The sequence below is a fragment of the Mauremys reevesii genome, linkage group 3, assembly GCF_016161935.1.
Source record: "Mauremys reevesii isolate NIE-2019 linkage group 3, ASM1616193v1, whole genome shotgun sequence".
NCBI lineage: Eukaryota > Metazoa > Chordata > Testudines > Geoemydidae > Mauremys > Mauremys reevesii.
In genome coordinates, this window is record NC_052625.1 from 111625064 (window position 1) to 111651691 (window position 26628).

Sequence of the window (26628 nt, forward strand, 5' to 3'; positions counted from 1 at the left end):
CACCAGTCTGTGGTAGCCTTCAGGGTATGATGTAAAGCAAATTTTATCTCATTTAGCTTGTGTTTTGTTTTTTTCTTACTCATTACAGTTTGGCTGCAGCTTATACAGGTAGTGGCCGTACACTTGCTTAATGCCATCCATTATGATCATCTCTGTGTAATTTTGTCTTTAATCTTTGTAGGGCCCTAGTGGCCTAATGGATAAGGCATTGGCTTCCTAAGCTAGAGATTGTGGGTTCAAGCACCATCTGGGGTGAAAAACTCCTTTGTTGCCAGTGGGGCAAGTGCTTTAAAGCAGACATTGCAGTGATACACTTGGAGATGTCCTTAGAAAGCCAAGAAGATGTAGTATTTCATACCTTGCGGTTCATTAAAAATCTAGTTAAAACGTATTTCCATACTGCCCTATTAATGGGAGCGTTCAGAGCCTGGGTGTGGGGGTTAACTCAGCTTCCATTTTAGCTTTTCAGTTCACCTTTTAATATTCTGTCCTGGATTTATCGTTGTCTACATAAGTGGGGGATGGCATGAAGTACTAGTGACAATCAGGTGACCCTATTCAGAAACTTAGTGCCATGTCACTACCCAGGAGGCCTGCATTTGCCTCTCCCTTTCATTCTGCAGGCTGAGCTTAGGTGAGCCTAGGCAGCTTCTAGTCCTTGGGACCGTGTGAACCATTCATAGCTCAGTCATGATCCCTATGGCTAGTTTTGCTGACATACTGAGTACAGTTCTGTGAGTGTTATTCAGCAAGTGTTCAGTCATTTTTAACATGAGGACTCAAGTTTGGGCTTTAGGGGAGGATGAAACACTTTGACGGTATTTCCGCCATAGCAAAATGCTGTCACTCTCAACCCGTCTGAGGTAGAGCAAGAAAACCCCAAATGCAGTCATGAATGTCTGAGCCCAATGAGTGACGATCATATTGAATGTTGAAAAATGGTGTTGATTTTGGTGGCATGACTACTTTAACATAAGATAAATGTACTAAATAATGATGTGTCCTGTTTGAAATACTGCAGATTCCTCACTGAAGTCTTGATACCCATAGTGAAGACAGAATTCCAGTTACTTTATGTTTACCACCTTGTTGGTCCTTTTCTACAGCGGTTTCAGCAAGAGAGGACACGATGTATGATAGAGGTAAAATATAGCTCTTGTCCTGGCTTTTATAGAATCATAGAATATCAGGGTTGGAAGGGGCCTCAGGAGGTCATCTAGTCCAACCCCCTGCTCGAAGCAGGACCAATTCCCAACTAAATCATCCCAGCCAGGGCTTTGTCAAGCCTGACCTTAAAAACCTCTGGGGAAGGCGACTCCACCACTGCCCTAGGTAACCCATTCCAGTGCTTCACCACTCTCTGAGTGAAAAAGTTTTTCCTAATATCCAACCTAAACCTCTCCCACTGCAACTTGAGACCATAACTCCTTGTTCTGTCATCGGGTACCACTGAGAACAGTCTAGATCCATCCTCTTTGGAACCCCCTTTCAGGTAGTTGAAAGCAGCCATCAAATCCCCCCTCATCCTTCTCTTCTGCAGACTAAACAATCCCAGTTCCCTCAGCCTCTCCTCATAAGTCATGTGCTCCAGCCCCCTAATCATTTTTGTTGCCCTCTGCTTGACTCTTTCCAATTTTTCCACATCCTTCTTGTAGTGTGGGGCCCAAAACTGGACACAGTACTCCAGATGAGGCCTCACCAGTGTCGAATAGAGGGGAATGATCACATCCCTCGATCTGCTGGCAATGCCCCTACTTATACAGCCCAAAATGCCATTAGCCTTCTTGGCAACAAGGGCACACTGTTGGCTCATATCAAGCTTCTCATCCACTGTAACCCCTAGGTCCTTTCCTGCAGAACTGCTTCCTAGCCATTCAGTCCCTAGTCTGTAACAGTGCATGGGATTCTTCCTTCTTAAGTGCAGGACTCTGCACTTGTCCTTGTTGAACCTCATCAGGTTTCTTTTGGCCCAGTCCTCTAATTTGTCTAGGTCCCTCTGTATCCTATCCCTACCCTCCAGCGTATCTACTCCTCCTCCAAGTTTAGTGTCATCTGCAAACTTGCTAGAGTGCAGTCCATGCCATCCTTCAGATCATTAATGAAGATATTGAACAAAACTGGCCCCAGGACCGACCCTTGGGGCACTCCACTTAAAACCAGCTGCCAACTAGACATGGAGCTGTTGATCACTACCCGATGAGCCCGACGATCTAGCCAGCTTTCTATCCACCTTATAATCCAATCATCCAGCCCATTCTTCTTTAACTTGCTGGCAAGAATACTGTGGGAGACCGTGTCAAAAGCTTTGCTAAAGTCAAGGAATAACACATCCACTGCTTTCCCCTCGTCCACAGAGCCAGTTATCTCCTCATAGAAGGCAATTAGGTTAGTCAGGCATGACTTGCCCTTGGTGAATCCATGCTGACTGTTCCTGGTCACTTTCCTCTCCTCTAAGTGTTTCAGAATTGATTCCTTGTAGGACCTGCTCCATGATTTTTTATAGTCTAATTCTGTCTGGTCTTTGAAACTCAAAAGCAGGGGGGAATCTTTGAAATTAAAGCCTCAGTCCTGCAATGAGCTCTGTGAGACCAGAACCCTGTGCTTTCATGGAGCTTGCTACTTGAAGGGATCGAACCCACCAGCTTATTGAAAATTTATTATTTTTTAATATACAATGAACTTAGCATTTAAAGTAATTAAACATCAGGTCAAATATATACACACACTTTATCACTCTTGCAGTGTATGCATAATAAATTGTAGACAGGACTGGTTGCGCTAGTTAAGCCTTTAGTTAAGGTTGCCCAATGCTGTCCTTTGGTACGGCCCTACCAAATTCATGGTCCATTTTGGTCAATTTCACGGTCATAGGATTTTAAAAATCGTAAATTTCATGATTTCAGCTATTTAAATCTGAAATTTCACAGTGTTGTAATTGTAGGGATCCTGGCCCAAAAAGGAGTTGTTGGGGGGTGTGGGGGGTCGCAGAGTTATTGTAGGGGGAGTTGCGGTACTGCTACCCTTACTTCTGCACTGCTGCTGGTGGTGGCACTGCCTTCAGAGCTGGGTACCTGGAGAATGGTGGCTGCTGGCTGGAAGCCCAGCTCTGAAGGCAGTGTCACTGCCAGCAGCAGCACAGAAGGAAGGATGGCATGTTATGGTGTTGCCTCCCTTACTTCTAGGCTGCTGCCTGCAGAGCTGGGTCCTCAGTCAGCAGCCACCACTCTCTGGGGGCCCAGCTCTGAAGGCAGAAGTGCAGAAGTAAGGGTAGCATGATACAGTATTGCCACCCTTACTTCTGCACTGTCACAAAACAACCTTGTGACCCCCCTGTAACTCCCTTTTGGGTTAGGACCCCCTGTGAAATTGGTATAGTAGAGGTTAAAAGCACACATAAGACCAGATTTCCCAGGGGGAGACTGGATTTCATGGTCCGTGTTGCATTTTTCGTGGCCATGAATATGGTAGGGACCTAATTATAAGACCCTTTTTCAGGTGTGTACAACTTTGCCAAACTTCAGCCTTTCAAGTTAAAATTTTTGGTGATGGGTATCTGCCTCAGGTTGAATATTTTTGTCAAGTTTTACTTAAAATGGTTCCACTGTACCCATGTCTTTTTTAAAAAATGTATAAATCTTGCCATTGTTTCATTACTTTCATGTTTTGAAGTAAATGCTTGAAATTTGGCAGGGGAGTCACCTAAGTGTCATGGATGCATCTTGCCATCCATGTGAAATTTTCCCAAATTTGGCCAAGTTATAAGCCCCTGAAAAGTCCTCGGGGAGGGGGCATCAGGAATGAGAGGAGGAGGAGTTAGTCCCTTCCCTAACTGGCCCTCCATACAATTTCCGAAACTTGATACGTCCCTCAGGCCAAAAATTTTGCCCGCCCCAGTGTAGCAGCTAAATTCTCCGAAGATTCTCAGTGCTCCCCTTGGTGGTACCCCAGCAGCATGGAGGATTAGGAAGATCTACCCTGACTGGATTGCAGGAGGGGTAGGGCAGAGAGAAAGAGAGAGTGAGGGAATTGCAGGACCCAGAGTATGGGGAGGACACCAGAAGGGGATAGGAGCCGAGGGTTGGTGACAGGAGCTGGTGGGGTGAATAGCAGCAATGGGGAAGGAGGAGAAAAGAGTGAGGGCGGAGTATATAGACACAAACAGGGGAATGAATAGGAACAGAGTGGGCCAAACAGCCTGGGGACACAGGAGGAGAAAGGTCTTTAACTACTAGAGAATACTCCTCTCCAGAATTTGGAGTTTAACTCAGGAATCCTGAGTCTTTACATTCCTTTGTTGTCAGGTAATAGTGTGTCTCTTATCTCCCTCTAGTGGCTGGTCTACATACAGGCTAGCAACTGACTGTGGCTACCAGTTACTCTGTTATCTCAACTGGTAGAGGTCTGTGCTGTGGATCTTAAGATCTTTATCACCGTCACCTATTACCTTATGCTGACTCTTGGGTTTAATTTTATTTCTTTAGACTTACAAAACCACAAAAAATGCATATTCTCTGTTTCAGGCAGCCCTTACCGTTTCTTTAAATAATAACACATATCACAATAGGAAGACAACACTGCAACAAATTCCATAATATGCCAGCACTAATTTGCTAAACCTTACAGCAAAAAGATTGAAGAATAAAAAAGAAGAAAAATAAACTATTCAGGGCAGAAAAGAGTATCTTTTTATACATTTCTATAAAGCATCTAGCACACTTCTGAGTGCTATATACTGTAAACAACCACTAAATATTGCCTCCAGTGGCTTCTTTCTCTCTTCCCTCAGGAAGAAAATAGACTTTTTTTTATATCTGTGTTCCACATGCAGAGCAAGAATATAATGCTCTTCGAAAAAAGTAAAGGGAAAAGACTTCAAATTTCTTAGTCGCTTTAGTCCACTGACCACCTCGTTACTTCTCCATAAAATTCTCACTCTGTTCCTGAGATAATCAAAGTCCCGATGACGTATTCACTTTATCCTCTGCCTCTCAAATAGGGAACAAATACCTTTTGACTTAGGTGACTAATCGTAGAGATCAAATGTTGAATACCCCTAGGCTGAAACATGTTTGCACAAAACATTTGTTTAATAAATACAAACAAACATTCTTTCAAATCATGATCTGTTCATGGAGAATTCATGAACAGTTAAAAGAATATATTAAACAAACAAACCAACCCAGAGTTTGCCCAGCTTTAGGTACCACTGTACATTAATTAGCATTAGTTTATGCCCATCAACTAATAGGAGACTTTAAAATCTTATTCTGTATTGGTGTAGCACTCACTAGGAGTCCAGCAAATCCCATAAACACATGCTTAAAGTCTGTTTCAGTCAATGAGATTTAAGTTTGTGCTTAGTACTTTGCTGAAGAGGAATAGTTTGCTGACTCAACCTAGTAAAAAGCTGATTAAAAGCATTGGGTAGCAAACTACATAAATAAAACGACCATAATTCAGATTTTTGAAAGGTTATTAAATTATTGTAATTTTCAAAGTGAGGCACCATGGAGCTAGTTAGGCGACACGTATGCTATGAGTTAGGAGGTGATTCCCTTGCTCATGCACGCATACTCGTGCTGGCTCTCATCGAGCTAGTACGAGTACAAATAGCAGTGCAGCTGTGGTACCACAGGTAGGGCAGCGTAGGCCGGGCCTAGTACAAACCCACCTGAAACGGGTCGATATGTATTTGTCACAGCCGTGCCTCTGCCGCTGCTGTCTGTGCTACCATGGCCACGCTGCTCTTTGTACTCGTGCTAACTCAATGAGAGCCTGCGTGAGCATATTTACATGAGCAGGAGAATCACATTGCTGGTTCATACTGTAGACATAACCTTAGAGTTGTCAGTCTTCTTTCACAAGAAAGTAAACGTTTAACAGGAAGATCAGATAAGTAGAAGATGCACATAATAAATGTATTTCTTCTTCACAAAAGAGTAAACTTAAAAATATAGCATGTAAATCCAGACAGCAAATGTGTTAAACTTTTTGTTTTCGTTTGTTTTTGTGTATGAAAACAGATTGGGGTGGCGTTTTATGAAATGCTTCTGGATGTGGACCAATGCAGTACACATCTGAACTATATGGATCCCATATGTGATTTCTTGTATCATATGAAGTACATGTTTACTGGGGACAGTGTGAAAGATCAAGTAAGCGAACAATATACCTTGAAGCTAAAAGCAAGGTTACATTTACTATAACAATTTGTACCATGATCTCTTTTTGTGTATGATCTTAAATGTAAAAGGATCACAAAACCCTTCAGAGCTGATCAGTCTATGTACATTCCCGATCAATTACTGGCACAGTTTTTCATAGTTAAAAGCTGTATGCCAGATTTGGAGACAAATTTCAGCCCACAGAGAAATTGTGACTGGAGTTTGATTTTCTTTATGAGATGGCAACAGGAGTGCTGCTATATAAATGTCATAAGCATTTATGTTTAGATTTTTGTGCTATTTTCAATCCACACCTTCTGAGTTTAACTTTGAGCTTTGGGTTCAAATTAAATAACCAAATTTCATCTGGTTTTGTTGCAAAAGCATAAATCATCCCATGTTCACCAAAAGGGTTCTTGAACTTCATTGAATCTTTTGCTGAAACCTGATCCAAGTTTCTATTTTGAAACAAAGTGCAAAGTCCAGATACGTGTTATGTTTCCTGAATGCATTTTGCACGGCTTTGGTTGAGTCCTAGACCGAGGAGATTTTGGGATGAGAACTGACGAGATTCAGGGATTCATTTAGGTTGCGTTTACAATAAATCCGTCTTGCCGTATTGTTCTAGGGTATCATTCTTCTCGTGCATTAAAATGTGTCAAATTACTTTGTGTTTTGATAATACTTTTGTGGGCACATCTAAATGGCAGCTGGGAACATACTTCCCAGTGTGGGAAGACAGATGCGCTACCAGGGTAGCCAGGGTAGCACAAGTGGCTACTCAAGTGAGTTGCCTGAGCACAAACCTGCCCAGCCCCCCGGGAATGTACTTGAGTGGCTAGCCCAAGCCGCTGCCCTTGCTATCCCCCAGCTATATTGCTGTGTTTAGCGCATTAGCTTGAGAAGAGCTTGTGCATGTCCATTTGCCTGCACTGGGGAGCATACTCCCAGCCACTGTGTAGATGTATTCTGAGGGGTCTTTTTTGTTTTGTTTTTTATAGGTAGAGAAAATTATTTGCAATTTAAGGCCGTCTTTGAAACTCCGTCTACGTTTCATAACACACATCAGCAAAATGGAACCAGCTGCTATTCCTCAGCAATCCATCAACAGCGGGTCTCCAGCACCACAGCCTAGCCAAGTGCCTGTTAATGTTGCTTAGCCAGTAACACAATAGAACAGGACATCACACCGGTGTCTATGTGAAGACTCTTTTCTGTTGACCAGGATGAAACTCTCTTTGATCTGAATTTGGTGACATTGTGTAACAAGGAAAGAGAACCATCTCCAGCCTGCTGCTTCATTTTGATTTGTGTGGTGAATCAGTTTTTGCATCACCTGCACGCCACTCTTCCTGTCTATTTATATCAGAGACTAGATAAGGTATGTGTTGAACTGGTCAGAGGTATGCTGCAAGCAGTGGCGTTTGTGGATGTATGAGAAGATGACTATTTTGTAAAGCAGCTCCATATCCCTCTTCAAGCCGTCGTAGTTTTCCTTCTTTCTATCTGTCTATATTAGCTTTTCTCAGAGGTGCCTAGCATGGTGGTATGTAAAAACCTAGTTTTCTTTTAAATGAAAACGTTAACCCTAAATGTCAGCCAGATTCTCTCTTCAAACCCTGGGATCGAATATTAATCCAGGGACTAAACATAAAGATGGTCACTTCAATTGTAATTCACCAGTACTGCCTACTTAATCACTAGGGCACAGATATTGATCCTCACTCCTCTTGAGTACTGCCTTTTTGAAGTCAGTGGGGCTACCCATGTAATCAGGTACCATCCAACATGAGTAGAGGCAGCACAGTCAGATCTTGCGTGCACAGATCCCTTTTACTTGACCTCCTGCTCATGAAGAGATTGAGAGGGGAGAATTAATGTTCTTGATTTTTGATTATATGAACAAGTTTAGTCCCACAGGGAGGGTGCTTAACTACATGCTTAAGTTCCAATGATGTAAGTCAATGGGACTTGCATATCTGATTACATTTAACGATATATTTAAATGCTTTCTTTAGTTGGGTGCTTAGGGCTTGTCTGCACATACAGCACTGAAGCAGCATAGCTGCAGTACTTTAGTGAAGACACTGCTACACCGACAGGAGAGCATCTTGTGTCGGCTTAGCTAATCCACCTCCATGAGAGGTAGTAGTTATGTCGACAGGAGAAGCCACCCCCCGTTGACAGCACTGTATTCGCTGGGGGTTAGGTTGGTATGACTACGTTACTCGGGGGGGTGGATTTTTCACACTCTTGAGCAATGTAGTTACACCAATGTAAGTTTGTAATGTAGACCTGGCCTTAGTCTCTTTAGAGACTGTGGATGACTCTTGTAAAGTAGGGAATTTACTGATGTCTTCATTAAAGTAAACAGATGAGCAGTGGCTTTGATTTGGCACGAACTAACAGACTGCTAGATTATTAGCCAAAGACCATCTAAAATGGAACTGTGTTTAAAATCTGTGGATTCAATTAAGATTTGCTGGTTGATATTTATCTTCCTTAGTTGGGAAATGGTGTAATTTTTACTAGTCAGTCACGGTTGGATTTTTATCATATCTAAGCTTTATTTTAGGTTTGTGTAATCCACTACTTTAATTCTTCAAATGTTATTTGTGTATGTGTACTGTCAGTTGTTTACCAAGTATGACTGGATAACAAAAGCGAAAATAGTCTCAATTACGATTTGTGAAATATTGATCATATTTGACATCTTTAAAGAATTTTTTAATTAAAAAAAACCCTTGAAGTTTATGGTAATACTGTTTGCTATCTTATGCCTTATTATTTATTTGCCATGCTTTTCAGTTTAAAAATAGGGCTTAATTATAACATCTAAATCTGTGTCCTAAATCTTCAGTTCTACAACAATACCATCTCAGATGATGATTTCCATAGAACTCACAAGTTTAGTAAGGTTAGGCCTCATGAGCACCTCCTGCTAATAGCCCTGCTATTAAAATGCTATAAAAATAGTATTTATTCTGTAGAAAGAATTCTTCATATCAGTCTGCATAGTCAACACCTAGCATAGATAATGGAGCAAGTAATTAAGGAAATCATCTGCAAACACTTGGAAGGTAGTAAGGTGATAGGGAATAGCCAGTATGGATTTGTAAAGAGCAAATTGTGTCAAACCAATCAGATAGCTTTCTTTGATAGGATAACGAGTCTTGTGGATGATGGAGAAGCGGTGGATGTGGTATACCTAGACTTTAGTAAGGCATTTGATACGGTCTCGCATGATATTCTTATCAATAAACTAGGCAAATACAACTTAGATGGGGCTACTATAAGGTGGGTGCATAACTGGTTGGATAACCGTACTCAAAGAGTAGTTATTAATGGTTCCCAATCCTGCTGGAAAGGTATAACAAGTGGGGTTCCGCAGGGGTCTGTTTTGGGACCGGCTCTGTTTAATATCTTCATCAACGACTTAAATATTGGCATAGAAAGTCCACTTATTAAATTTGCAGATGATACCAAACTGGGAGGGATTGCAACTGCTTTGGAGGACAGGGTCATAATTCAAAATGATCTGGACAAATTGGAGAAATGATCTGAGGCAAACAGGATGAAGTTTAACACAGACAAATGCAAAGTGCTCCACTTAGGAAGGAAAAATCAGTTTCACACATACAAAATGGGAAGAGACTGTCTAGGAAGGAGTACGGTAGAAAGGGATCTAGGGGTTATAGTGGACCACAAGCTAAATATGAGTCAACAATGTGATGCTGTTGCGAAAAAAGCAAACATGATTCTGAGATGCATTAACAGGTATGTTGTGAGCAAGAAACGAGAAGTCATTCTTCCGCTCTACTCTGCGCTGGTTAGGCCTCAACTGGAGTATTGTGTCCAGTTCTGGGCACTGCATTTCAAGAAAGAGGTGAAGAAATTGGAGAGGGTACAGAGAAGAGCAACAAGAATGATTAAAGGTCTTGAGAACATGACCTATGAAGGAAGGCTGAAAGAATTGGGTTTGTTTAGTTTGGAAAAGAGAAGACTGAGACGGGACATGATAGCAGTTTTCAGGTGTCTAAAAGGTTGTCATCAGGAGGAGGGAGAAAACTTGTTCATCTTAGCCTCTAAGGATAGAACAAGAAGCAATGGACTTAAACTGTAGCAAGGGAGGTTTAGGTTGGACATTAGGAAAAAGTTCCTAACTGTCAGAGTGGTTAAACACTGGAATAAATTGCCTAGGGAGGTTGTGGAATCTCCATCTCTGGAGATGTTTAAGAGTAGGTTAGATAAATGACTATCAGGGATGGTCTAGACAGTATTTGGACTGGACTGGATGACCTCTCGAGGTCCCTTCCAGTCCTAGAATCTGTGAATCTATGAATAGTGTTAGAAGGCACTATATGTCAAGATGCTATCTTTTAAATCATTCATACCCCTCAAGATTCTAACCAGTGGTCCAGTGTGAGTAATTATATTACCTATATTCATCTTACAGTTTGCATAAGGGATATAACTTCACAACAGTTTAGGAGAGGAACAGTGTTACTTCTGCATGCTGTTTGAAAAGCTGTCTTGCTCCATTCCAAAGTTGAGTTAAGTGATTCTTGTGCCTGCCAGACTGGATTTGGTAACACACTGCACCTAGGTGTCCTCCAGAAATCCAGTACACATCTTGGAAGTTTAGTCTGCTTCTCCAGAGGCCTCTCCAGAAGTTATTCTGGGGCAGAGCCAAAGAGTCAATTGATAGGGTTGGGACACAGAAGGGCTGAGTTCTGTTCCCAGGTCTGCTATATCACTTTGGTCAAATCACTTTCCTCTCTGAATTTCAATTTACTTCTCTGCAAAACTGAGATGATATTTGCTCACCTTTCTAAACAGGACTAAGATGTATGAATGAAAAATGCTGTATAAGTATCAAGCTTCATTATTGGTACGTGTGTGCCCTCTGACAGAACAATAGCAACTACTATGTGCCCGCACACTACAGAATAGTCCTATACTATGTAGAAATAATTCTTGGGGTTGGCCTGGGACTAGAATATACATCTGCAGTTCTTTGTAGCACCTATTTACGGTCATTGCTCTTGCATGGAGAATAACAGAGAATTTGGCCTCTTGCCTTTAGGAGCAAATGTTTAGAGCTATTGGTAACCCTAAAACCTATGAGGTTTTTCTCACCCTTTAAAATTGGAGCCTGAAACTTTTGTTTCTTCACTAAGCAAGCTGCAACAATGTAAATCAGCCCTCTCCATCCATCTACTTGTGTACATAAATGAGTTCAGTATCTCAGTGTCTAAGCTCCTTCAGTTCCTGGCCTATGCAGATATGGTAAAATGTGAAATTGGACTTAGGCCATCAAAAGATAATGTTTGGCCACTACCAGCCTGGGTTTGAACCTGTCACGTAAAGCTGAAAGGCTCTCTGTCCCATTAACAGTCTGCTAAGTCATTCTGTCTTTAGCTAGGTGGTAGAATTACTATCCAATGGGTTTACATATTTTTTAAATACATAAACGTGTTGGGATATAGTCTCCTTTTGATGTGTGTGCAAATATGGTCACCCTAGGTATTTTTGTATATAATGTATTTGATCAGAGGAAACTCATCTAGTAAGACTCGAATAACTGTCTGTAATGCCAAAGTTATCTGACAACTGAGATCAGACTCTGGAAGAAGTTCAATTTCGTTATTAGCCACCAGAGGGAGTTCACATGGTACATTCTCATTCCATGGTTTCATAGAGCCATAGATTCCGAGGCCAGAAGAGACCATTGTGATCATCTATTCTGACCTCCTGTAGAACACAGGCAGTAGAACTTCCCCAAAATAATGCCTAGAGCACATCTGCATATTAGTCTGTCTGCAAAATTTCAATATAATGTTAATTGATATTTCATTTATAATGAAACATACATACCCATTATAAAACTACTTCCCAGATGCAGTTACTTGGTATTTTAAAATGTCAATTTCTTTTTAATTTATAAGATGTTAGATGTGTTGACTCAAGTTTCAGTAATGCAGAAGATGAGCTAAAGTAAAGTTACTTACTACATAGGGGGTTGTTTTTGCATGTAGAAATTTGTTTAAGGTTTGCATTTTCTTCCAGAAAACTTAGTTAAGTGCATAAGAAAAATGTCCACTTTCTTTTTCCAAGAACTTTATAGAATGCAATGAAAACAAGATCAGTAAATAGTAGTAATAATGTGATTTAATGCAATGGTGATAATAAAATTATGGTAATACTTCAATAGCCTCCATTAACACAAGTGACCATTACTGTCTCATTAGTTTCTGAGCTTTGATGAAAAACGTATTTTTGTGCTTGAGGTTACCAAAGTCATTCAGTAAGCAATTGGCATTAACAAAATGTTGTTATACTTTAGGATTAAAAAACTACTTGGAACATAATTGTATATGTTCAAATGTATTTTTGTGGCTGGGATATTGAGCAACTGGAACTATGCGAACCTTCACGTGCTTTACCAAAACAGGACAAGATAATTGAAACAGCTGTGTTGACCGTTGAGTCAACTCCTTCTTGTGTCTTCCCAAGACACGGATTGATCTCCATTATATCTACTGCTGATAGCAACCCTGCAATAACAAATGATAGTTATACTGAGAAAACTTTCAATAGATACATAATTTTCTATTCAGGTCAAGAAATTCCAAACTCAGTACCACAGAGGTTCCAAGGCAGGATGTATTTTCCCCCTGTTGGTTTTGCCTTTGTTGTTTATCAACATTAACAAAGGCTAGTATAAGAAGACTCAACCAGTAGTGTGCCTTTTCCCAGTGTAGGATGAAGATAGAGTCACATATTCTACTGTGCTCATCTTCTGCTGGACACCACAACAAGGAGCTGGTATCAGAGAGCTAGTTAGGACTCTAATCCTCAGCCTCAGGCATCGTTGGGGAGGCTACTCTAATTTGAACCAGCTAGCTTTGTCCCTAGGGTTCATACACTACCTGAGGCACAGCCAAAGTGCAGAATGCTCTGGCTACTTCCCCCTCCCTGCCCAGGACCCATTCAGTCCCACCTCCAATATGTCGTCTAGACCAAGGGGTGTAGGAGCCAGCTACATCAGCTCTCTGCCTGTTGGGGCTCCCATACTATAAAGTTGCAGGTGATTTCTAACTTTCTTTGTGTCTTTTTTTACATTTTATCTAACACCTGCGTTCCAATGAATTGACAAAGCACTTCGCAAACTAAATGCCACTAAAACACAGGTAGCTGTGGTGGGAGTGCAACAGCTATGCAGAGCCCAGAGTGCTACACAGTAGGGACAGCATGGGAAATGTAGCCTCTGGACATTAGTAAATCCCTATTTATGCAAAATGTGCTATGAGAGCAGATAGGACCTCAGTTAAAGGCCATTCTCAAAAGCCCTGCGCAGAGAGTAAGCTATATGGTAGTATATCTCTCTGAAGGAAGGATGTGGAGATGTTGAGGAGATTTGAACCTTTGGTTCCAGAACATCTAGGTATGCAAAACCTGCTATTTAACTCACTACTCTGTCCCTTCCAGTTTTAATTTTCATGAGCTCCACTCTTCAGCAATACTTTGTTTATTGTACCTGTTTTATAAAGTTGTTCTGCTACATAGATACCCTCCCTCAAAGTCACTCCTCCAGGAACTGGGGTGCCTGTAGCTGGTGTCAGAGAGGGATCCAAGCCATCCACATCAAAACTTAGGTGAATTGGTCTCTTCTTTCTTTATTGGTGGAAAGCAAGAGAATACAATTAAACACGTTCAGAGAAGCTGTAAAGTGGTCCTGTGAAAATGTTCTTCAGAAACAATGGAAAAACTTAAGCCCCCTGATTCAGACTTCTTGTGTCCTACTTAGAAAATATTTGTGCCACATAAAGAAGTTATGGAATGGCATACTACCATGGACGGCATGAAGCAAGAAACAGATTCTAAATTGGCTCCCTGTTTGTCACGAAAGTCACGGATTCCGTGACTTCTGCAGTGGCCGGTGCTGGAGCAATCTTGGACCCCCAGTCCTCCAAAAGCAGGAGTTTAGGAGGGTGTGTGTGGGGGGCTCAGGGCTAGGGTTTGGGGTGCAAGGCAATGCTTACCTGGGGGCTGGGGTGCTCCCCAGAAGGGTGACAGCAATTCCACTCCCTCAGCTCCTAGCCTCATGTGCTGCCTCCACCTGCAGGCACCACCCCCACAGCTCCCATTGTCCATGGTTCCCAGCCAATGGGAGCTGCAGAACCGGGGCTTGGGGCAGAGCAGAGGCAGCATGTGAAGCTAGGAGCTGGGGTCACCACTTCCCAGGGAACTAGTTAGGGAGCCTGCCTCAGCCCCACCAACCCGCACAGCCGCAGCACCCCCCGGGCCGAGACTCCCCCCACCCTGAACACCTGTGGAACCCCACAGGCCACAAACCCCCACTCACCCTGCAAGCACTTGTGGCGCCCTCCTGAGTGCACCCTCTTCCACCCCCACCCCTCCCAGTTTTAGTCAGAGGTATATAGTAAAAGTCATGGACAGGTCACAGGCTGTGAATTTTTGTTTACTGCCTGTGACCTGTCCATGACTTTTACTAAAAATACCCGTGACTAAAACCTATTTATAAAGCATCTAGTATGTACAGTAGAGCTGTAAAACTCTCAAGGGAGAAATTTTGTTTCTCTGATCTTTGTGTTCAGATTGTCAGTACATAAATTGGGCTTGATTTACATGCATGAGTATTTGGCAAAATGTGCCGTGTTCTGTTAGATCTGTTGAACTTTAACTCAATCACATAGTCCTATTACATATAGAAGGCCTCTTCTCCCACTATCCTAAAACAATTTTGCTGTACTGTGCTGGCAGGTATCTATTCAGCATCCCTGGAGTGCTCCAGTGACTGACCGGGATCTCAAAATTCTGGGGTGATTTACCTGATCATTTTTGAGCATGGGTTGCAGTGTAATTTTTATCCTGTATTTAAAAAAATGAAATAGTTTCTTTACTTACTTGGCCAGCAAATAATGAAGTGTTTCTTCCATCACCTTCCCAATCCCAAGTTGATCTATTTCAGTCATGGAATAGTATTTAATACTCAGAGATTTCAGAAAACAGCTGAAAGAGACATGGCAGATACATTAACTGCTTATGAATGCAACTAAAAGTACATTGTTTTTTCAGCATTTTGTAAATGCACTGACCTCTGAAATGTTATCAGAGAACTAAGTACAAATATTAAGTACCTTTTACATTTTAATTCTGCTTACAAATTATCAACTAGATGAATGAATTATAAAGGCAAGAGTGGGGGGTAAAGTATTCTGCTTATATTGAAGTGCTTAATTTTTGAACTTGGGTACCTGAGCACATCTATAGGCTCCTAATCTTTATTGGTTATATTTGAAGTATGTTTTTAGTTTGGAATTTGGATGCATTAAGTCACCATTTAGATGCCTACAAATCAATATTTAAGTTCTTAAATTTGGATTTAAAATATATGTATTTATACATGTGCTGATTTAGGCAAACAGAGGAAGGGATGGGAGCAATAGCTGGACAGGCAGGAGTTGATCGAAGATAGTTTTTGATTGGAGAAGCAGATGACTGAAGATGAAAGAACCAGTTGGGTGGGTGAGGATAAGAGAGGAGGCAAAGAAAAGCAGGGAAAGCTAAGGAGATGACGTAGAGAGGATGGATTGGGCAGTAGAGGACAAGAAGGAGACAGACCTGTGAGACACCGACTGGGGTGAAAAAGATGAAATGTACAGAGTAGGAGATGGACAGGAAGCTGAGAGTTCTTGCTGGATTGCATCTTTTCTCTTTGAAGAAATTGGAGAGACTCCTCAGCACAGAAGAGGAGCAGGCAGCTGGTTTGAGGAGAGAGCCAAAGGTAGAGGAGAGATGTTGATGGCTGTGGGTGCAGGCTTCATTCAGTCAGCAAAAAGGGGTTGAGCAGTTTGGGAGGAAGTCTTCGTAGTCACTGGATTTCCCCCCAACATTTCACTCATGAACGTGAGCGAACGAAGCAGATATGAGAGGAGAGGAGGGAAATCACTTCTGGTGAATGTAGCTTGATCTTTTGAGGTGAGATGATATTTAAAGATAGTGTCTGCTCCCTGCAGTTCTTGATTTATATATTGCAGATTTTGTCCATTGGCTGTCTGTCTTGGGGAAGGTGGGCCTATTTTCTGCTTTATTTTCTCTTATCATAGAATCATAGAATCTAGGGCTGAGGCAGGACCAAGTAAACCTAGACCATCCCTGGTAGGTGTTTGTCTAATCTGTTCTTAAAAACCTCCAAAGACAGGGACTCTACAACCTCCCTTGAAAGCCTGTTGTAGTCCTTAACTATCCTTTATAGTTAAAGTTTTCCAAATATCTAACCTAAATCTCCCTTGTTGCAGATTAAGCCCATAACTTCTTGTTCCATCTTCAGTGGACAGGGAGAGCAGTAGATCACCGTCCTCTTTATAACAGCCATTAACATATTTGGAGACTGTTATCAGATTCCCCCCCAATTTAATTTTAACATTTCCTTGGAAGCCAGGTTTTCTAACACTTTTCTCATTTTTGTTGCTCTCCTCTGGACACACTCTGATTTAGCCACATCTTTCCTAAAGTGAGGTGCCCAGAATTGGACACAGTACTCCAGCTGAGGGTTCACCAGGGCCAGGTAGAGCTGGACAATTACCTCCTGTGTCTTACATACAACACTCTGTTAATATATCCCAGAATATTAGACTTTTTCCACAACTGCTTCACATTATTGGCTCATATTCAATTTGTGATCCACTATATCCCGCTGCCCCCTCGCCCGCCCCACACCCCGATTATTTTCTGCAGTATACTGCCTAGCCAGTTGTTTCCAAATCACATCACATTAAGCCTCACACTGGTCAGGGAGGCACCTACTTTGCAGTCTGCAGCAACACCACACATCCATTTAGGCAAGGGAAATGTGGCATTTGAGCACTGTTGAGAGAGGAACTAGACTCACTGTTCAGCATCGTCCACATCTCTTAGTCCAATATACACAATGTCTTCAGCAGAGAGGCACGGGGTTATCCACGAGAATCCTGGAACACCAGACACCTCAAAGGATCAAAAGAGGTTTTATTTTTACTACGTTACCCCCATAACAACCAGCCGCCTCCTCAAAGTGGAGTGGGATGGGGAGAATAAGGTTTGACTTCTTAAAAAGCCCAAAATGTGAGTGTAGAAAGGTTGGATGGACTGAGAGCAGGCTGAAAATCAAACCTTGCACCCAAATCGGAGCCACAGGAAACTGGGTCCTTGGGGGTCCTCCTTTACCATGACTCTCAACCAGGGGCAGAGCTTTGAAGCCCTTTGCTGATCCTAAGGGTTTAGGGCAGGGACTGCCAGGCTTCTTGCCCACAGGAGCCATGGGTGATCCATGAGGGAGAAGGGGTCCCAATATGAGGAAATAGATGGGCAGGTTCCCTTACTAATTCTAAATGTTACAGTAGTAATCAGGGGGAGCAGAGGATGAGCAAGAACCCACATCTGTTTAGGACGAGTTTCCAAGATACTTGCAATGTAAAGAGGTGATGGCAATTGTATTACCTCGTCCTTCAGTTCCTTTAGCAGGAAAGCCACAGGCTGCCCATGTATGTTCCCAGATGATGATGTCACTGGAGTGTTAATATCAGTGTGGGCATCAAACCAAATTACACCAAGATCAGGTTCAGTCTTTGCGTGGCCAGATATGCTTCCAATTCCCAAGCTGAATAGACAGAGTTATGCGTAAACATAGGCATTACATGGCACATCACACAACATATTTTCCTTCTCACAGCACCATGCTAAACTTATTTCTAAAAGCATTTGTTGTTGCAAAACATTCTCTGAGGATGAAAATCTGCAGCCTGCTATGCAGCCAAGAAGGCTCCTCGTGCACTGGAAATGCTATATTTCTTTTGTGTGGGGAGAAGCCAGGAAGGCTAGAAAAGGAAAGGGTGTGGCTGGCTTCCTGCGTACTATGGAGTTGAGCTCGGGATCAACAATCTCCCAGAAGCACAGGGCAAAACACTGGAACATTGGCAGGAGCATGGCTAGCGAGTTCACATACTGCACACATGCCCTGGTCCAGAATGGTAATTTGGGCCCTGATCCAGCAAAGCACTCAAGCATGTGTAGAACGTGAGTTGTCCTCTTCACTTTGCTGGGAGTACACAAGTGCTTAAAGATGCACAGTTTGAATAGTCCCAATGAAATGAATGAGACTATTTGTTGTTGAGACCTGGCCTGAAGTAATTAACACCCGTGTGGAGGCCTCATTCTTTGGAAGATAGGATTAGGGACTTAAATGAATCATCAGGCTGAAAACAGGACATTTGTGCTAAATAAAATAAGGAAATAGGTCAGCAGGCTAAAAAGACAATGAGTGAGCTAGCTAAAATGAGAGGGAGAACACCCAGGGAACTATTTACTATGAACTAGATAACAAGGGACAAAGTAAATTAGGAGTGTAGAGAGTGAGGTAAAGAGGAAGTCTAAAATGGACAGCACGTGGCTAGAGCATGTGTTACTGGGATCGGTTCCTACAGATTAACCAATCTGATCCTAAAGTGTGTGATGCAGTGTCTAGTAAATGTAATGAGATGTGTGAATGTGTACAAAGAGAAATAGTTTCTGAATAACTTTGGAGCTGTGATATTCCCTGATCAACTCAGCGCAGCATTGCTGTATGCCAAATTACAATACCTGAGTGACAAAATTTGGAGTTCTTGGGAAGCTGAATGAAGAGAGATCTGAGGGAATCCCAACACTATTTACATTCTTTAAAGCGATGCTCATGCTTGAGTGCTTTGCTGGATCGGCACTTTGGTGAACAACCACATTAACTACCCACCCCTCCCTTACTGGAACTATTTGCACTGCGTAAAATTATGCATGTGCATAAGTGTTTACAGGATCAGGACCCAAATCTACATAAAACTCCAAGGTTAACCTCTGCGGGAATGAGGGTTCCTCATACATTTTTTTTAAATGCAAACACTGCTGTGTAGGAAACAGCCTTGGCTTGTTTGAATGGCTCATTATTTCTTCTATCAACCTTTTAAAAGGGGTGTTGGAATAGGGAAAGGCTTTTGATCAGATTTAACAGACAGCTGCTAGTCTTGAAATTGAACTGAAAGGACTTAGCTAAAAATGAACTGGCTCTTCATTTGGGTAGTTTGTGCAGCTCTGAAAGCCACTCATGCTTTAATACAGACAAGTATAACAAAGGACCTGTGATCCCCGCCAACTACCACACAGGTTCTTCCATCCTCCTTCACTTCTTCCACAGCGCTGGCTAGCTTCCTGTTTGCACACCCAACAGTTCTGGGATTTTTCGCATTTTTATATGGGTGGTCATGGGGAATAACATCAAACTGCAAGGCTCCATAATCTTTAACATCACACCCTGTGATTAGCACAGTGGAAGGAAAAAGGTAAAGGTCACAAGGAAGTACATTTTTCATTTAAAATTTCCCGTTCAAAACAATTGAACATTATTGTGTAGCAGGTAATATGGAGAAAATCACATGTAATTTGCAAAGCTATTTTATGTTTACGTGTTTTTTGTTTGCATCTTAATCTATAACTCTGCTTTTCTTCTTTAGCTCCTTATTGAGCAGCTTCTAACCCAACTCACCCATTTGCCTAGGTTACCATTCTGAAAATCCGGAGGCTGGAGCTTACACTGCTATTACTAGCATGGCTTCCAGAGGCCTATGTGTAGGAGAGCAAACTTTCACCCTCCTGAGTAGCTAGGAGATGGTCAACAAGGGCAGGTGAGGAAGGAGCTAGCCGCTAGCTTACAGGGAAGGGAGCTCTTGGGGGCAGGGATTGGTGTTTTCTTCTGTGGTTGTAGAGCACCTAGCTCAATGGAGTCCTGGACTCCAAGGTGCTGCAGGAATACCAATAATAATAATAATGGTGCCCTGGTTACGGTGTTGTCCTAGTTTTGAGAGTTCCTGGTTCAATTCCCAGCTCTGCTGCAGGCTGCCCGTGTAACCTTAGGCAAGTGACTTTGTTGGTCAGCACCTGAGTTCCCCTGCTGAAAAATGGGGCTTGTAGCACTTCTCTACCTCCTGGGTGCCGTGAGAATAAATACATCGAAGACTGTAGAGCACTCAGATACTACGGCAAGGGGGGCTATATAAGTACCAGGTAGGCAGCAGTGTACAAGTACAAGGCAGCGCTCTGTCAGATGGGGAGGCAGCAGTTCATTCAACGCTAAACAAATGTTGGGTTCTGCTACTTCTGCAGAGTTCTAAGCCTCCCAAGCACCACTGGGGCTGTGACATAGGGAGCTTCCCTCCGCTCCAGAAGCGTTTTCAGAACATCTCTCCAGTGGTTTTGAGCTTGGAGGGGTGGGGATGGGAAACATATTTTCAGCCTAAGCCTGTTTTTTTCATTCACACACGTTTGAAAGGCCAGGCTTGATATATAGTTAGCCCTCCTTTGGTTAGACTTCACAAAATATAAAGTTATACTGTAAGCGACTGTGTCGGGGGGGAGGGGAATCTACGTTTTGACTTACGAAGTGAGTATCTGCTAAGATGACATCACCAGAAATCTAAAATAAATACATGCTTTTCCTGGCCAAGGGGAGGGGCAGGGTAGAATAGGGGCTTCTGGGTCAATTTGCATGGAGAAGGTAAGTGTCTCAAAACACTTAAGGAATCCTGTCGGGTGACAAATAATTGTGAGCACAAAACTTGTACAGCTTCTGTGATTTTTAGGCACTTTGCAATTTTCTGCAAATTTTCAAACATAGTGTTTTGGTTTTATTTAAACGTTTCCGTCATTTTTTTTCATTAAAGATGCCAGAGCATTGCTAGGGTACTTGTTGGTGTGTTTATAATGGATAATGTTAATTGTATTTAAATTTGTGTTTTCCATTTGAAAAATACCTTGGGCTGTTAGTTTATCAATCAGGCCAGCTTCCTTCACCACTGCCGGCCCTTCTTCCGTTCCTGGCCGTGCCTATTAAAAAGAAATATAAGAAGTCAGGCAGATCATGTACCTGAGCAATTATGTTATAGAAAAACCTGTTTTGGAGCAGAATTTACATTAAACAACACATTCTGTGCAAATGTGCTGCTCTAAAATAATTTGATTGGAAGAAAAACAAGTATAGCACCTATTCTGTTCTGATGTAAGTACAGGAGGCAAAAATCTCTCCAGGAAAGAAATCTGCGTCCCTCTCCTGCAAGCTGATCCATGCTGAAACGAATCAGGCTCTGCATGGGTCCACCCACATAGACCCAGGTGCAGGATCGGGGCTGTAGTTGAAATAGGGCACAGAAAACAAATTGCTGTAATAGATTCATGTGTGCACATAACTGCACCTTAAGGGACCCCAGGCCCATGAAAAGTAGTTTACAAGCATCAAGCAGAATCTATTTTGAAAGAAGAAAGAAAATCGCCCTTTATTCTAATTTTTCAGGTAATGGAACATCAGCCATTCTCTGTGTTTGAACAGTTCTATCAGCTATCAAATTGATCTTTTTCACATCCAACCTGGCCTAGGAATTCTCAAGCATGACCTCTGGTCATTTCAAACAAGTGAAAGCAAAAATCATTGTCCTCTTGTATATGTTTTGTTCTAGATGAAATTACTGAAAGCTTCTATCTAAGGGCTTGTCTTCATAGCATGCTATGTCGGTGCTGCTGCAATTGATGCAACAGCATCGATTTAGTGGGTCTGATGAGGATGCGATAAGTCGATAGGTGAGCGCTCTCCCATGGACATAATTAATCCACTTGAACAAGAAGCAGAAGTTACGTCAATGGGAGAATGTATCCCACCAACATAGCTCAGTGTAGACACCGCGTTAAGTCGATGTAAGTTACGTCGCTCGTGCGGGAGGGGTTTACACCCTGAGCGACGTAACTTTCATCGACTTAAGCAGTAGTGTAGACAAGGCATTAGTTACATGCAAGAAAAAGAACAGTTCTGGATGTAGGGAATGTTTACAATACTGAAACAAACATTCACTACAAGGTTCACAAGAGCATTTATATCTTTTGTAAGGGTAACGGTTTCGTCTATTGCCTATTACATTGAAAAGGAGATGATCATTTTCTTTATCATTAAAAATAATTATTAGCCAGCTCTGAGACTGGAAATGAACTCATTTTACCATAGAGAGCAGCTGCTGTATTGTGCCCAGTCTATCTGCCTGATACATGTGTAGCTCACACTGACGTTAATGGGAGTTGAGTTGTTTTAAAGGTAAATTGGCTTCTGTCAGAGGCCGACTGCTTGGGAAACTTGGCAGCTGGACCGGAGGAGGGACACAGCAGCCTTTGAAGTTTGTCTCCTTGCTCCTCTGAAGTAAGCCAGCTTCAGAGGGGAGAATTACATTTCTCTTCTAGCCAAGCTCCAGCACAGAGCTGTGGGGGGCTGCTTTAGAGTTTGACTTTTAATTAAAAAGTTGAAATGGGAACTGACTGACTGGTCCCAAAGTAGTGCTTTAAGTACAAGCTACATTTTAAAGCAGCCCAGCTGTCTTTGAAGTGCACAGCACAGCTGCATGAGGGAGGAGAGACTGCCGGAGGCCTCAAAGGCACAAAACAGGCAGATTTAAATAGCTCCCGTGTGCCTGGATTCAGCAATGTCCTTTCTGTAGCACTTCCCGGCTAACACCGCTCAGTCCTTCATTATAGAAATAAGTCGGAAGTTTGACACTCCAGATTCAGGACATCATCATGCAAGGCTCCACTCATGTTTATGAGCTCTACTTATCAGAGCCATCCCCTTGACTTCAATGAAACCATGTGTGCGCATGAGAATTACTTGTATGAGCAAGACTTGGAGGACTCAGTTATTGGCAGTGGAAAATGAGAACAGAACATGCCAGGACCCCAGGCCCTTGAAATGTAGTTTACAAGCATCAAGCCGTTATTCTAATTTTTCAGGTAATGGAACATCAGTCCAGGTAACCTTAATAAAATATATTATTTTAGTTACAGTAGCACCTACAAGCCCCAGCTAATATTAGTTACTTATATTGTCCACATTAATGCAGTATGTGAGCACCTCACAATCTTTAATGTTCTTATCACAACACCCTGTGAGGAGAAGTGCTATTATCTCCATTTCACAGAGGAGGAATCTGAGAATCCATGTGATTTCCCCAAGGTCACACAGTTATGGTGTATATGGTGGAGCAGGGGCTTGAACCCAGGATTCCCAAATCCTAGGTTAATGCCCCAATAACACTGTTGCATCCTTCTATTATATGTACATATATATAGTAAGAGACAGTCTTTGCCCTGAAGAGTTTACAATCTAAGTAGAACAAAAAGTGGGAGAAAAAAAGTACTTCCATGTTACAGATAGGGAACTGAGGCTCAGAAAAATTAAATGACTTGCCCAAGGTTACTTAGGAAGTCTGTGCAGAGCATGACCTGAATCCAATTCTCCTGAGTACCAGTCCAGCGCCAGAAATACAAAACAACATCTTCATCGTTTATTCCTGTCTGTTCTTATCTTTCTACTACAAACTATTTTGCGGTGGAAAGAGATGCTTTATCTAACACCAAAATGAGTTTTTGAAACAAACACATTTAAAATGAAATAGCTATATTCTAATACCAATAAATTATGTCATAAGAGAAACAGCCATGCTGAATCAGACTAGTGTTCTATCTACTCTCATATCTTTTCTCCATCAATGACTGGTACCACCTAACTGGGCTAGAAGAGAAATGTAATTTTTTCCCCTTTGAAGGTGGAAGAAACCCTAAAATAGGCAAATATGAAATAACTTGCCCCCATAGAGTAAGTTTCCTTTTAACCACATCAGTTAGTGGCTTCACTTATGCTCAGAAACAAGAGGGTGTATATAACTTACAAATGTTGAATCCCATCTGATTTTCAAAGGGGCGGAGCACGCACAGGCCCAATTGCAGTGTATAACTTTGATATTCACATGTGCAAATGTTAGGAATTTCATTCTCAATGTTCCTTAACAGATTCCACTCCACACATACTTTAAATTCCTTGCTTGTTATTGGTGGGGGGAGGGGAGGTTGAGATATGATCACATCTGAAAGTGATCAGCTCCCACCGATGGAGCCAGATCTTCAAAAGCACTTGGAACATTGGAGGCTGAGCTTTTTTCAAAATCTGGCCCTACATTATACACATTCATTCCAGGACCTGGGACCCCAGAGGCTGCAACTGTTTACACATCACAATATTGTAGGCTAATTAAGAGAGAGGGTGAAAGAAAAGCAAGTCCAGCTAACACCTCTGAGTACAAGCAGCCCAGCCAAAGCAGAACGTTATGTATTGCATGTTTGTATCAGTCTAGACATTATAATTTTTTTGTGATACTTGGTGTAAGTTTTTCTAAGAAATAGATTGCAGAAATGGAATAACTCTCAAAAAGAATAAATGGGCATGTTACTTTAATTAGTGTATGTAGCTAACTACAAGTCATGCTCTCACCCTCTGGTGCACTTTACAGTTTGGAAATGGAGTGTGTAGAAAGAGAGTGGGCTGGTAACAGGGGCAAGCACATGCCAGGCTGGAAAGAGAATCTGTTTCTTTTCCAGTGTGTGTAATTTTGTTTGAGACACAGCTGAACTGGGCTACAGCACAGGGTAATGCTGCTAGCTGAATAAAAAGGGACTGAAGAGCATGCCCTTACAGCAGGCTGAAAAGGGCAGGGTTTTTCCTAAGGAAAAGCTCAGCTTGGGAGTGATGTAGTAAGTTTATCTGAAGGAAAGCCTTGCAAAAGAGGACCTAATTTTTAAAAGTGCTGAACACCTAAAACTGCCATTGATTTTTAGCTGTAGGGGCAGGTACTCAGCACCCCTGAAAATAAGGTGACTTAAATTTAGTTTTCTATATAACACTGTTTAGTCATATAGTCATACTGTTTATATAGGAAGACCACCTAGACAGTGGTCAGCTTTGCCACTGGACCAATACTTAAAGCTGATTGAGGTAGGAATTTCTAAACAGACTAGGGCTGATTGAAAATTTCCATCAAACCTGATTTTCAATGGAAAATTGCATTTTAGACTAAATAATTTATTTGTTAAAATTATCTGCTTTTTCCCCCCAGAAAACTGAATACCAAGACATTTCACTTGTGAAGTGCTGCTCTGGTGCCTTGTGCTGCTATTCTCATCTGTGGGCCAGGCCCCCAGCTGGACTTCATCTTTCATGATGCACCATGGCCACATGATTCCCACGCTGCCTCACCCTCCCACCTCTACAGCCCCACTGAGGAGAGACTGTGATACATTATGAGAGATGGAATCTGACCAGGGAGCCTGGCTTGTAGAGGAGAACAGGAGCAAGATACACCTGAATTATAACTCACATGAGACACAGTGGCAAAACTTCAGAACTGAAATATTTCAGTTTTTAATTTTCTTCTGAAAACATTTTTTCCTGCAGAAAAACATTTTCCAACCAGCTTTTTATTCTTTGTATTTGTTTTTTGAATATTATTGCATCACAAAAGTTACTGAGCTAATATTTCCATACCAGCATGCTCTCTTTACTTGTGTATTTATTTCCTATGTCGCTGCCATGAACCTCATGCCTAATTATTGAAATAAGCATGATTGCACTGATTTCAGTGTGCTCGGGCAGGTGTATATCCGGAACTCCCCCCTGCAAGATGTCATTAAGATTAGGAGAACTCCCATGTTACATATATAAAGACTGTAAATTGCTAACAATTACAGTGTAATTATGGTTAGACTTTTTGCTCATATTTACAAGGCCAGCCTTCATCCATGAATGAAGGCTCTGTTCATGACAAGTGTGCATTAATAAGGGAGGTTTGAGATCTACAAAGCTGGTGTGGGGAGAGAGAAAGTTCTCTTGTGCTTCAGTTTCTCAAAGCAAACAGAATTTAACTGAACATTTTTGAAATATAACATTTGCACTAAGAACAAAACAAAGCTAAGTGTTGCCTTTGGGACTGACATGGGTGAAAGTGCCTTCTCATCCAGAGCTGTGGAAACCTGTGCTAGACATATAGCTTACTCAATATTCTTTATGCCCCCCTTTCTAATAAAGAGAATGAGACCAAGAGAAACAAGGAACAAAGGTCACAGACAGTAGTGGCTTCATAATTTCCAGTCTAAGACCCCCTAAACACAAGCATTTATAAGCACATTTTAGAAAAATTGGAGACACTCTACCTGTCCTTTTGAAAAAGGAGCCCAGATGATTCCAACTAAGGGCTTTGGTTCGTCACTCATTCTGCCACACACCTTCCCCTCTGGGATCTCACCAAGATGGAACAGGTCCCTTCCAGTGGAAGGCAGGCTCTCAACCCTCTCACTGGCAGAGGTTAGATTTCTCCCATTTATAACCGAAGGGAAGCTATGGGTGGAAGGGAGAGGCGGGGCATTCTTTTTCTCCACCCACTGAAAAGAGCAATTGCATAAGAACAGCATCAGCAATTGCCACTTTCCTGTCCTTGAGTCTATGCAGGAGAATAACCCCATTAACTGTATATTTTGTATTCGTTATTGTTTAATTTTACATAATTATGGC

At 42.0% G+C, this 26628-nt stretch overlaps 2 protein-coding genes across 4 annotated transcripts in view; one reads left to right on the forward strand and one right to left on the reverse strand.

The window, feature by feature from the left end:
* Nucleotides 1–26628, forward strand: part of MED23 (mediator complex subunit 23) — a 116871-nt gene that overhangs the window by 43438 nt on the left and 46805 nt on the right. For 2 of the 3 annotated variants that reach the window (XM_039532366.1, XM_039532368.1), the window contains 3 exons: nucleotides 1022–1142; nucleotides 6024–6155; nucleotides 7166–7448. In XM_039532366.1, the coding sequence (XP_039388300.1) occupies nucleotides 1022–1142; nucleotides 6024–6155; nucleotides 7166–7324 (412 nt within the window). In that variant the 3' untranslated portion in view covers nucleotides 7325–7448. Of the gene's footprint in view, nucleotides 1–1021; nucleotides 1143–6023; nucleotides 6156–7165; nucleotides 7449–26628 lie in introns of those variants that run through there. The other variant, XM_039532367.1, reaches the window with a different exon arrangement.
* LOC120402042 (arginase-1-like) lies at nucleotides 12314–26426 on the reverse strand. Its single transcript, XM_039532370.1, has 8 exons — nucleotides 26271–26426; nucleotides 21008–21080; nucleotides 19338–19512; nucleotides 17670–17829; nucleotides 17083–17177; nucleotides 15096–15200; nucleotides 13705–13841; nucleotides 12314–12721 (listed from the first exon to the last, which is right to left on the reverse strand). Exons 1-8 carry the CDS (start codon nucleotides 26328–26330, stop codon nucleotides 12546–12548), a joined length of 981 nt encoding a protein of 326 aa, XP_039388304.1. The 5' UTR covers nucleotides 26331–26426; the 3' UTR covers nucleotides 12314–12545.